The sequence below is a fragment of a genome, unplaced genomic scaffold (assembly GCF_019419815.1).
Source record: "Pyrus x bretschneideri cultivar Hongxiangsu unplaced genomic scaffold, Pyrus_bretschneideri_v1 Contig44, whole genome shotgun sequence".
Classification (NCBI taxonomy): Eukaryota; Viridiplantae; Streptophyta; class Magnoliopsida; order Rosales; family Rosaceae; genus Pyrus; species Pyrus x bretschneideri.
The window spans coordinates 1,898,020-1,911,005 of NW_025999768.1; the positions used below are offsets into that span (position 1 = coordinate 1,898,020).

Here is a 12,986-nt window from a genome sequence, read left to right on the forward strand (position 1 = left end):
ATCTCTCTTTTTCCTCTCTTCAACGATCCTTCTGCTCCAACACAGAGATCCAGAGAAGATCTCAACTGAGGATGGGCAACGGTTATGGCGAACAGGTAACCGTTGTCATTTACCCATAACCGTTTAAACTTTTACTTGCATAACCGTTTACCCGTTGGGTAATTGCATAAACTGTTATACCCATCCTCATAACCGTTTAAAAAAGTTAACTATACCCATAACCGTATACCCATTTAACTATAATCATTTACCCCTTTTTTTTACCTATCATGGCTTTTTAACAACTTCAAAATTAAAATAGAAATTTGTCATAATTTTTTTTTTCTAGCAATTAAACACCATTATAAGTAGATTGAACATGCATTTTCGTATTTTAATATTATAAATCCTGAAAAAATATGTACATATTATTGTATCGTTGATTAAAATAATTACGACTGACATATGCTCATGTCATACAAGTCATTGTCAATTAGTATCATAAGAAAAAGAGTAAATAAAACAAATACCGAGGCATTAAGATAAAAACCCAGTGTGCGAGTGTCCATGAAAATAAATTAGGAAGCAGGGACTCTCGCCTTGGAGATTAGTCAGCAGCACCGCAAACAATTGCCTCCTTCCTTAATTATTTACCACATGTGAGACCAATCCAAACCTCCAATTCAATTAAATCCAAAATATAAATCATTGAAATAATTTTGAATAAAAATAAAAAGAGAAGAGAAGTGGGTTTTGTGGTTGACGGAAGTCGGAATTAGGTGCCGCCATCATTGACGACAAAAAAGGGGCAATGAATTCACTGTTTTGCAGGAGATTAGAGAGGCGGATATGAGAGAGGGTAGCAAGAAGAGAGATGAGCGGCGGAAGTGTGGGAGGCCGAATAATTTTAGAGTTTTAGTTTTTTAATTTTTTTTTTTTAATGTGACGTATATTAAATAAATGAATAAATAGATACCCATTACAATTGTACATGATAATTATGGTCATTTATTTAAATTTTATAGATAAATGGTTACCCATAATTATAATCGTGAGTTTTAAATAAATAGTAATAACTCATATCCCGGATATTTTGCCCATTAGTAATCTCAACTCGCCACTTCCCAGAAAGCAAGGAGAAAGCCAAATGGTGGAATATTCTGTTGGGGATCAGGATTCTCTTCTAATCTAAGGATGAGAATCTTTTTGATCAAAGAGTGTGGGACGTTGGATGAAAATTTAACATTTATAAACAGAAGGTCTCTTTAAAGTTATAATAATTATAACCGTTGAATTTTTATCTAACAACCCATATTTCTTGATCAGAAGGATCCCCATCCTTAGATCAAGAGAGATCCTGATCCTTGGGTTGGGATGTGATCATGTGAGTGGAGTACACGTAGGCGTTCTTATGTATATTTTAGTGCTTTTGGCAATTGCTCCATCCAACAATTTCCTTGCCCTGCCTGTCACTTGCCAAAACTATGTCACTGTAACCCAACTTTCTCTACCTTCAATATTTCTGTACATGAAGATCGATCTGGTCCGTTCTACAGTTCAACTTTCACTGTAACCCAACTTTCTCTCAAACTCTTCTCCAAAGCGTACTCTTTTTCGGCTCTCTGATTAATCATTTTTATTGAAACTTTAATTCAACTGCAGGATGTTTCTCTCTCTGTTCTGGGTGCTAAGGTTCATTCTCTCTCTCCCTCTATCTATATATCTATCTATCTCTTTCCCTTCTGCCAATTTCTCTGCAGAATTTAACCTTGAAATTACAACCTGAAATTATAAGGAATGGGTTTTTTATTTTCTGTCAGTTAAATTGAATTTACTTAATTGTTTGGGACTAATCCTTTTTCTTTTGGGGTTATTTTCTTCTGGTTGTAGTAGTTTCTGAAGAGAGGAAGGGAAAGCTGCTGTTTTCAGTAAAACGGTACTAACTTTCTTACTTTTTAATAATTTTTATCTTCTGGGATTTTATCTAGATCTTTCTTATGGCCCCAACTTTTGTTTCTGGGGGTTTTGTTACAAATTGCCCATCTGGGGTATTCTGTACATTTCAAAATCTATGTTGATTTTCCCTTTTTTTATTTATAATATAACATTTAGACTTTGGTGGCTTGTTGGTATAGTGTCTTTTTAGAGTAATTAGGACTAATATAAATTAAAAGCTCATCTGGTAACGTTTCACTACCAGTTTAAAAACCAAAACAACAAAAATAGAACTTTAATTTTGTGCAACTCTCCGTTTCCGGGACACGGTCATTTCTCAAGTTTTTAACGTGAAGGCTATATTATTAAGATTTAGACTTGGGTATTTATTTCGGTATTATCTTTGGTAGCTTACCACACACACATAACAAATGCAAATATTGTAAAAGATTCATACAAACTGATCAACGACCCTAATCACACCAATATTTTCTCTCAGCTTGAATCTTACCACATGCACAACATATCATATGTGAAAGTTTCATCATAAAATACTTTGGTATAATTAGAAGTGGAAACCGCACAATATAAGTTATCTTTAATTTTGTCAAATTTTATATGAGCTTCTTGTACACTTCAACATGTATAGGGATGGACTTCTTGTGGAAATGGTGGCATTTATCTCATGGTATTTATGATATTCCCGTGTGGTTTGAGTTTGCTTGTGAGGGAAATGTAGCTGACTTTGTTATACCTGAAAGTGATGGTCGTAATTTTTAAGTGTTGGTTGTCTGATGCATTTACTCGTCAAGTGAACAACCTGAAGGTCCTCATGAGGTTATTGTTATAAATTCTACCAAGCATACTACTTTGCACACCTTGATAACATTTACCTCAGTACTACCAAAATCTCATGAACGCGAAAGCGATTATCTTTGGCAAGGTGAGATACTGCAGAATAAAAACATAGTGCGAAAAAAATTAAGTATCTGTTCTTGAAGAAAATTAATGTATAAAAAGCAAAATTAAAACATGAGCCTTTTCCTTGTGTTCAGATTTTCTTGAAAAGCAAACATGAGCCTTTTCCCTTCACGTGAATATAGCATCTTTCAGAGTTCCTTTCTTTCCTGCTTTCCACCATCCTATTACGTGTCGGTAGTCGGTCCTTTCGTGTTCTTTTCTTTCTTATTTTCCTCTCTTTCCTTGCACGGTAGCGTGTCGTTTCTCAAGTCCATACGCCAACATTATTATATTATAAACTTTTGCCTTTGTCTACTGAAGGATCTTGACCGGTGTTTAGGTATCATCCTTCGGCGACACAACCGCAACCGTTGCCATTTTTCAGTCTCTGATCTGAACCATTGCAGTGCCATAACGGTGGATACCGCCATGACAGCCCACGAAGCCTCCTCCTCGTCCTTCTCCAAGTCAGAACTTTGGACTTACGATGTGTTCTTGAGCTTCAGAGGCGAAGACACACGGAATGGCTTCACCAGCCACCTCCACGAGGCATTAAAATACAGAGGATACCATGTCTTTATTGATGAGGTCGGTCTAAAAAGAGGGGAAGAAATAAAACAGAAACTGTTTCGTGCAATCGAAGAGTCGAGGATCTCTATCATTGTCTTCTCAAAGATGTATGCGGATTCGAGTTGGTGTCTTGACGAGCTGGTGAAGATCATGGAGTGCAGAGACAAACTGGGGCGACATGTTTTGCCAATATTCTATCACGTTGATCCTTCGAATGTCAGGAGGCAGGACGGAGATTTAACCGAAGCATTTCAGAAGCACGAAAAGGACATCCGTGAAGAAAAAGATGACAAGAAACGTGAAGCTAAACAAGAAAGGGTAAAGCAGTGGAGAGAGGCTCTCACAAAAGCTGCAAATTTGTCTGGCCACCATCTTCAAAGCGCTAATAATAGGTAATTATTCACCTGCTTTTCAAGATTTAAGTTGTAATACTCTAATTAACGTACTTAATTAATACACCTTAATCTCTCACGCTGATCCTTCACATGTCAGGAAGAGGCGGAGAGAGGCTCATACAGAAGCTACAAATTTGTCTGACCACCAAACAACTGGCAACGGGTAATCATTTACCTGCTTATTTCAAGATTTGAAACATTTTAGTGAATGACTTGATCTCTCAATTAGTTAACATGCTTAATTAACATTTTACATAATCTTTTTTTTTTTTTTTTGAAAAACCTCGACAGATCTAAACTTTAGTTCACATGCTTAATGAATACACCTTAATCTCTCATATAAAACCTAAACCGTAATTGGGGTTTAATCATACACCTAACTTTTATGGATCAAGGAATGACTTTCTGTCTTTTATTCAAGTTATCGTCACAAAATCACATGCTAGCTGCTAGTTAGTGTATTATATATATAGACACCTCTTGATCGTTAGATAATTGAAATCTCATCCCATCCTGCGTTTGAGTCAAATAAACAGCAACTCCTCCATTCTTTTTCATCCCTCACGCACGTCACCTCTAAACTCAATCCATCATGCTTGTTCATTCTCAAGACCCCAACCAATATATTTATGTATCAACTTCTTTTCTTCTTTTTATTTTTTATTTTCCTTTTATTATTGAATATTAATCATTTTGTTTAAAGAATATTGAATATTAATCTTGATTGTTGAATTTATGGTTGGCTATACTTTTGTATTTCATGGGTACAATTTTATTCTACATTTTATTTCATTCTAATATATCTATGGATACAATATATTTTGTGAGTACAATTTCATTATACATATATATATATACCCATGAGTTTTTTCTCTTTTATTTATTTTTATTTGGGTACAATGTGAATTATATATATATATATATATATATATATATATTTTGTAAATTTAGTATATGTACCATTTGGTATTTGTGTGTTGTGGGCACATACATTTTTTTTTTTTTTTTAATGTTCGTTGGTACTTTTTTTGTCAAGTTTGTGGGTACATTGTTTTTGTATGTACTCATAATAAATTTAATACGGTACATTATTTTCCTTAATACCACTTGATAAAATTTGCAGAAATATGGGCACTATTTTTAATTGTAGACTTTTTTTTTTAAGTCTCATTATCTGTAAGATTTGTAGATCTATGATCCAATAAATTTTGGGAATTTAAATTTCATAAGTTTTTAGATTCGATCTTGGATTCAAATCCTTTAAATTCGTGAGATATTAATTAATTATTTTTTTGGGTCAAATGATAGATTTTGTTAGATTAGATGTTAGGTTAGCCACTGACGGGATTTGAACTTATGCAGTCATAAAAGAGCTCAACGCCATTGCACCACTGTAGTAAAGGGCCACTTGCGATATGAATTAAATTAATTATTTGATCTAAATCCCTTAAATGTTGTTAACTAAAGCCATTTTCACATTTTTTAAAAAAAAAAACAGAAGTCAAAGTGTTTTAAATGTTGGACTCAATCAACAATGTTTAATTTAAAAAATACAAAAAAAAATGACATGGAAATTTAATCAATACTAAAATGCAGGTGTACAAAGTCAAAGACTTTGATAAAAAATTGAAAAACTAAGGTTTCAATCTAACAATTGAGATGACCAAGAACCGCAATTAAAATGACCTATATGTATATATATATGTATGTATATTTACCACTAATGCTTACGAATTCAATTTTCAGGCGCGAAGCAGAGTTCATTAAAAAAATTGTTGATGAGAGTATTTGGGAATGGCTCCCTAGAACAAACGAATTACATGTGACCAAGCACTTAGTTGGAATCAAATCTCGCATTCAAGGTATTATCAGTGATCTTTCAAGTGGTGGATCAAATGATGTTCTCATGGTTGGAATTTGGGGGATGGGTGGATTGGGTAAAACAACAGCTGCCAAAAGTATTTATAACCAAATTCATTGTGAGTTTGAATTCAAAAGTTTCCTTGCCGACGTTAGCGATGATACAAGTAAACATGGTCTGGTTTATTTGCAAGAGACACTTATTTCTGACATCCACATCTTGGAAGAGAAGTCTCAAATAAGAAGTGTTGACAAAGGTATCAGTATGATACAAGAAGTAGTTAAACATAAAAGGGTACTTGTCGTCATGGACAACATAGATGAAGAGGTACAACTGCATGCAATAGCTGGAAGTCGCGATTGGTTTGGTCCAGGAAGTAGAATTATCATAACGACACGAGATGAACGTCTACTACTAAATGTGGACAAAGTTTATCCGCTTCAGGTAATGAATGAAGATGAAGCTCTGGAGCTCTTTAGTTGGCATGCCTTTGGAAATAGTTGGCCTGACAAAGTATATCTTGAAGTCTCAAAAAAGGTTGTTTCTTACTGTGGAGGTTTGCCACTAGCCCTTGAAGTTTTAGGTTCTTTTTTGTTTAAAAGGCCCATAGCAGAGTGGAAAAGTCAATTGGAGAAATTGAAAATAACTCCTGATGGAAAAATAATAAAACCCCTAAGAATAAGCTTTGAAGGGCTAGATGACACACAAAAGGCTATATTCCTTGACATATCTTGTTTCTTTATTGGAAAGGACAAGGATTATGTTGCAAAAATATTAGATGAATGTAAATTTTTTGCAACAATAGGAATCAGTGTCCTCCGTGAACGATGTCTTGTAACTGTTGAAGACAACAAGTTGAATATGCATGATTTGCTTCGTGAAATGGCTAGAGTAGTAATTTCTGAAAAATTCCCAGGTCGCCCTGGAAAATGGTGTAGGTTGTGGGATGAACGAGAGGTCATGGATGTATTGATAAATAAATCTGTAAGTACATTCCCAATAAAATTTTGAATTAATGCATCGTACTAGAAGAGCTTATATGTAATCTACTTATGTGTATTATAAACTAAACAACGTTCATGTATAAATATGCATTTGCTTTAAGAAGCTCAATTAGGCAAAATCACGTAAATATATATGCACATTATCCTTTTTCTTACTCATTTAACCTTTTTTTTGTTAACAGGGAACTCGAAAAGTTGAAGGACTTGCTCTAAATATCCCATTCTACTCTAAAAGTTTCAGTACAAAAGCATTTGCGAAAATGAAGAAACTGAGACTGCTTGACCTCAGCTTCGTAGAGCTCAAAGGAGAATACAAACATCTTCCCAAAGAGTTAATATGGTTGCGTTGGGAATGCCCCTTAAAGTCCATACCAGATGACTTTTTTAATCAACCAAGACTAGTTGTTTTAGATATGCAGGGGAGCAGTCTGGTACAAGTTTGGGAGGGTTCCAAGGTACAATGAATTACACTTGATGATGTTGTGTTTCTATTTGTTTTTTGGATTTCTTCTCTTTTTATTTTATTTATTTTTTTATAACATCTTCATTTCAGATATTAATTTCAATTTTCTTTTGATTTTCTGCAACAGTCGCTACATAACTTAAAAACCCTTGATCTCAGCTATTCCAAATCCGTACAGAAATCACCGGACTTTTCACAAGTCCCAAATCTTGAAGAGTTGATATTGGAAAAGTGTGACAATTTGTTCGAGATTCACCCCTCCATTGGTCATCTTCAAAGACTTTCTTTGGTGAACCTTATGAGGTGTCGCAATCTTATTTCTCTTCCAAGGGATTTCTACAAGTCGAAATCTGTTGAGACTCTTCTTCTTAATGGTTGTAGTCAACTAGAACTGCATGAGGATATAGGGGAGATGATATCACTGAGAACACTTGAAGCAGAGCATACAACCATAAGAGAAGTACCACCTTCCATATTAAGATTGAAGAATCTCACTCGTTTATCCCTTCACCACATCAGCTACGTAGAACTCAGCGGCGTAGAGTTAATATGCTTGCGTTGGGAAGAATGCCCTTTAAAGTCCATACCAGATGACTTTTTTAATCAAGATAAACTAGTTGTTTTAAAGATGCAGGAAAGCAAACTGGTACAAGTTTGGGAGGGTTCCAAGGTACAATGAATTCCACCTGATGATGTTCTGTTTCTATTTGTTTTTTGGATTTCATCTCTTTTTTTTATAACATCTTCATTTCGGATATTAATTTCAATTTTCTTTTGATTTTCTGCAACAGTCGCTACATAACTTGAAAACCCTTGATCTCAGCTTTTCCTATTACTTACAGAAATCACCGGACTTTTCACAAGTCCCAAATCTTGAAGAGTTGATATTGGAAGAGTGTGAGAGTTTGTCCGAGATTCACCCCTCCATTGGTCATCTTAAAAGACTTTCTTTGGTGAACCTTCAAAAATGTGATAAGCTTATTTCTCTTCCAAGGGATTTCTATAAGTCAAAATCTGTTGGGACTCTTCTTCTTAATTGGTGTTTAGAATTCAGAGAAGTGCACGAGGATATAGGGGAGATGATATCACTGAGAACACTTGAAGCAGATGAAACAGCCATAAGAGAAGTGCCACCTTCCATAGTAAGATTGAAGAATCTCACTCATTTATCCCTATCAGGTGTGGAAAATATTCATTTGCCATATTCGTTACACGGCTTAAACTCCTTAAGGGAATTAGATCTCTCATTTTGCAGATTAGCTGATGATGCAATCCCTAAGGATCTTGGGAGTCTAATTTCTTTACAAGTTCTGGATCTTTCATGGAATGATTTTCATACCCTACCCAATCTCAGCGGTCTTTCAAAGCTTGAAACTCTGCAGTTAGATACACGGTTTAACCTTTGTACAATCCCTGATATACCACCAAATGTGAAAGTTCAGCGTGGGTATCCTGAGGTCAATAAGTGCAATGCTCTAACCTTCGTACAATCCCTGATATACCACCAAATGTGAAAGTTCAGCATGAGTAATATCCTGAGGTTGATGCGTGCAATGTTATGTAGGCAGAGAAGATTGGGAGGCGCTACTATATGAAGACTATCTTTTCAAGCTTTTACTTTGGAGTTTTAGGTTCTTTGGGGCTCTTGAAGCAGATTCTACTGCCATAAGACAAGTACCACCTTCCATAGTAGGATTGAAGAATCTCACTTTTATCTCTGAATACCTTGCCTAGTCATTTGCCCAAAATTACCTGATGATGCAATCCCTAAGGATCTTGGAGGGAATGATGTTCATACCATACCCAGCCTCAATGGCCTTTCAAAGCTTGGAGGGAATGGATGCATATATCTTCATACAATCCGTGATTTACCAAGAAGTTTGAAATTTCTATATGCTGTTGATTGCCCTGCATTGGAAACAATGCGCAATTTTTCGGAAATGTCAAATATGAGAGAACTGGAAGCAAGTGATTCTCTCAAACTCACAGAGGCTCCACGCTTGGATAAGTTATTAAACCCCATGACATGGACTGATATGAAAAGGTTTACCAATCTCACAGCTGATTTTGGCAAGAACATCATACAGGTATCTCTCTTCCCCCTCCCCCTCTCTCCCCTAAGTTCTAATTGCCTTCCTATTGTGCGAATGCAGATTCCTATGGTTTTTCCAAAACGTAGTTGTTTTGAATTTTGAAGATCTATTGCATTCAGAAACATTTCAATATTACAAGAACCGATATAAGATGAATCCTTGAGATATAAGATGCATCCAATGATTCGAGAAATAGCACTCGAATTCGCAGAAATACAAATGCACCAACGTTTTCTTGTCAAATGCACGTTCTCATTTTACGAGTGCAACCATACTTAATATTCAACACTGGACATTACATAATCAAGTTCTTGTAATTCAAAAAGGCCATACCTCCACTCACTCTGAGATATAAAGGCACCTGTTTCTTCTTCCTTAGGGTTTTCGTCTGCAAGACCAGCTTTGATTGGGGAAGCGTCACTTTTATAGTCCGTAATAATTCTCTTCTCACTTTCTTCACTTTCAACATTTTTGATCTGCATAAAGAACATTACTACATTCTGAGATGAGCGTTTCAAGATTGTGATTGTCGCAGTAATTGGCTGCCGAGATATTGACTAGAAACAGTCTTCTCACCTTCCTCAAACTGTTTCTTTAGAGCGGCCTGCAAAGGTCTCGATGGGTACTCTTCGATTCCCATGAGCTTGGCAATCAGACTCGGCCCTTTCCCAACCATTTGCGAAGCAGCTGTTGTTGCTGCAATGGTGGAGTCACTGGTGGTATGAAACATAGAACTCTGGGTTGAGCTGGTGGAGGGAGTATCCAAGCACGAATCCATATATCAAAAAAAGGAGCTAATTTGTAAGCTTTTGGATTTCCTGCTTATGTGGGAGGCACAGGTTGACTTGGAGTGATTCCAAACTTAGTCACCTTCGCTGTGATGCCTGAATTTATCTAATTCTATTGGGGTGATTTCCAATGCAGCCTTGTTGTGATGCCAAAGGCCAGAGTGATTCCAGATCTCTCTTTTGTTCCCATCTCTTCTTATTGTTACACACTCTAGATAAGATATACGGTCACTCGTGCAATCAAAAATCTTCTTCTAAGAAGAAGACAATTAAGCATCCAAGTTGAAGAAAATCAAACCCTAGCTTCACTGAAGTCGGATAGAAACTGTCTTTACTGAAGTTGTCTCTAGCTAGGGTGAGATGAAGAGAGAAAATGGATTACAAACTTAGCTCAGCAACGTCAAACCCCAAGACTACTTTAAGTTAGAATATGCCAATCCAATAATGGGGTTTAAGGTATGCATTTCAGAATACAACGTAACAAAAATGTTGATTCCAAGTTGAGCATATATTGGAGAGAAGAAGCTATCCAAAAAGCTTTAACCACCACTTGATATAGAAAGTCACTACTGGAAATAGGATCACACTGCAAAAGAACAAAGAGTGAACATGATCAAAAAGCAATCTCGAAGAAGAGAACGAAGCCTTGATCTCATTAGCTACTAGATTAAAAAAAAAAAATTCACTCACACGACATGATTAGCGTAAAATTATATGAAATGGGCTCGGTCTAAAACTATTAAGAAATTAAGTTGTGCATTTCTTGAATTCATCTAACGGGAGGCTATTTTTCTATCTTATCCAACTATTCCTTTGCGTGGAACAAAACTCCTAGAGTTCAAACAAATGAGAAAAGAATAGAGAAAAATAGATTATAAACGCATGCCAACAATCCAAGTTTAAGTTCCTATCACTACTTAAAGCATTCCATCTTTCAGCATATCTCATGGCTCAAGCTAATAAATTTAACTACTCTCAGCTCTATATTTTAAGAATAATCAGAAATCCAACAACTTTAAAGATATTTGACCCTCCCCACAGCATAGGATTGATGGTTGACACACACAGTATTGATATAGTATTGCATATGAACATGATTTGAACAAAATAGGAGTCAGAAGAAAGAAATGGCCATCATCCTATCATGAACTTTTTGGATGACCAACATCTAACAACTTTGGAAAACGTCTGCGCAGAGATAAAAGAGATAAGAATGATTGTTATGAAGATTAGAAAAAGGAACACAAACACTCAAAAAGTATGAGAAAACTTATGCGGCAGCAACTTAGGCCACCAAAAGTAATCAACTTTGACACACTCTAACCGGTTCTTGATAAATTACCGCTGACTTACGGGACAAATTTTTACGTGCATACCAGTGGTATAATGCAGCAGGGACACCTTTAAACTGACTAAAAGTAAAACGCAACGATGTCACTAAATTTCTTGTAGAAATGCTTAGATATACCCGAATCAATTGTTTGATCTTCTTATCACATTACTTGGAAGCTCGAGCAGAGAAATAGAGCTCTACTCACACCCAAATTTCAAACAAATGAGCGGAAAGTAATACCGAAAATCCAAATTAGCACATTACAAGTCCAAATGAACACAAACAAAACAAGACCCAAATCTGAGTTTGCTCCTCCATTAGCCTCAGAAAACACTAAATCAGACAATGTCAAACACAAAATTAGAAATTTAATCGCAAAAATCAACCCATAAATCACAATTAGCACACACTAACTTCAATTCGCAACCTACGCAAAAACTTTCAGCTTTTCCCTCGAATTTTCCTCCATTTTCTCAGCAACCAAACACAACATAACACGCAAAGCAATGAAAAGAAACAGCAATCGAAACTCACCTCGCGGCCGGTGCGGTAGGAGGAGGAGGAAGACGAGGAGGGTTTGGACGATGCATCTTCGTCGCCGTAGTCCGCCAACGGAACGAGAAGCTCACGATCACGGTTCTCTGTCTCTGCTAGCCGGATTATTACGTGTGAGGAGTTGAAGGAAATGTTGTGTTTTGTTGTATCGCTAATTAAACAGGGGGCGGATTAATTAATGCTTAATCTCTCATTGTTTCTCAATTGTTTGGCAATGAAATCTTTAGATATGAGAGTTGTTGCTCGCTTCTTAATTAGGAATGTAATTTGGATGCTCTTTTAAATTATTCAACCTCAGTTTTGGATTTCTAAGAGCGGATTGGAATGAGTAGAACCGAGCTTAAAGTGAAAAATGATAAGAGCATTTTAAATGACATGTCAAATTTATAGTAACATCATTAACTTTTAGAAAACACAATTGAGTTTGGCTTTAACTGAAATGTTTTAGTCACATGAAATAGCGGCTTCAATAAGTACTGCTAATTTTAACATTATTTTTTTATTCTCTCTTTTTTATATATCATGTCCACCTGTTTCTACTATTAAATTTAAAGAGGGACTCAATGTAGATACATAAATAACTTTTACAAATTAAAAGATCTCAATTGGAGATAGCATTTGTAGATGAACAAAGGGAGGGAAAAAAAGAAAAGAATTTAAGTTGGTTTTTGTTAAGGGAAAGGAAAGACATAACATGGCTTGGGACTTAGACTTGGACATCTTATTTCCTTATGATTGCAACATTTTTGAAAGTTGAAGTTTGAGGAAGCCTAAAGAAGTTGAAAAGTATGTTTTAAAGTTTGTGTGTTGAACTTTAAACATCATATAACATAAATCAGGCATCATAGATTAAGAAATACTTGCACCAAATACTTCACTCAATATTAAAACGCGTCTTTTACGCTGTAAAAGTCACTTCTTTATAACATAAAAGCACATATTGGGTTGTTTGCCAAATAACAAACTACTTCTTCGTAAACGTGCTACTAACAAAAGTGTTTTATAGAGAAGCGCTCTCAAACAACCCAGTATTCGTCTAGTTTTATATAT

General features: G+C 35.6%; 1 protein-coding gene across 16 annotated transcripts; it reads left to right on the top strand.

The window, feature by feature from the left end:
* The first annotated feature begins 1,386 nt into the window (after positions 1–1,386).
* Positions 1,387–12,140, top strand: LOC103960672 (disease resistance protein RPV1). Of its 16 annotated transcripts, none has more exons than XM_048567175.1 (9): positions 1,389–1,671; positions 1,870–1,915; positions 3,196–3,836; positions 3,937–4,002; positions 5,586–6,684; positions 6,887–7,159; positions 7,295–7,837; positions 7,959–8,346; positions 8,423–8,564. In XM_048567175.1, exons 3-9 carry the CDS (start codon positions 3,304–3,306, stop codon positions 8,425–8,427), a joined length of 2,907 nt encoding a protein of 968 aa, XP_048423132.1. In that variant the 5' UTR covers positions 1,389–1,671; positions 1,870–1,915; positions 3,196–3,303; the 3' UTR covers positions 8,428–8,564. The 16 variants fall into 16 exon arrangements, 15 of the variants coding, with proteins under 15 accessions (XP_048423136.1, XP_048423132.1, XP_048423135.1 ...); XM_048567178.1 differs by having other exon boundaries at positions 1,390–1,671; positions 7,959–8,309; XM_048567172.1 differs by having other exon boundaries at positions 1,395–1,548; positions 1,642–1,671; positions 3,215–3,836; positions 7,959–9,416.
* Positions 12,141–12,986: the final 846 nt, after the last annotated feature.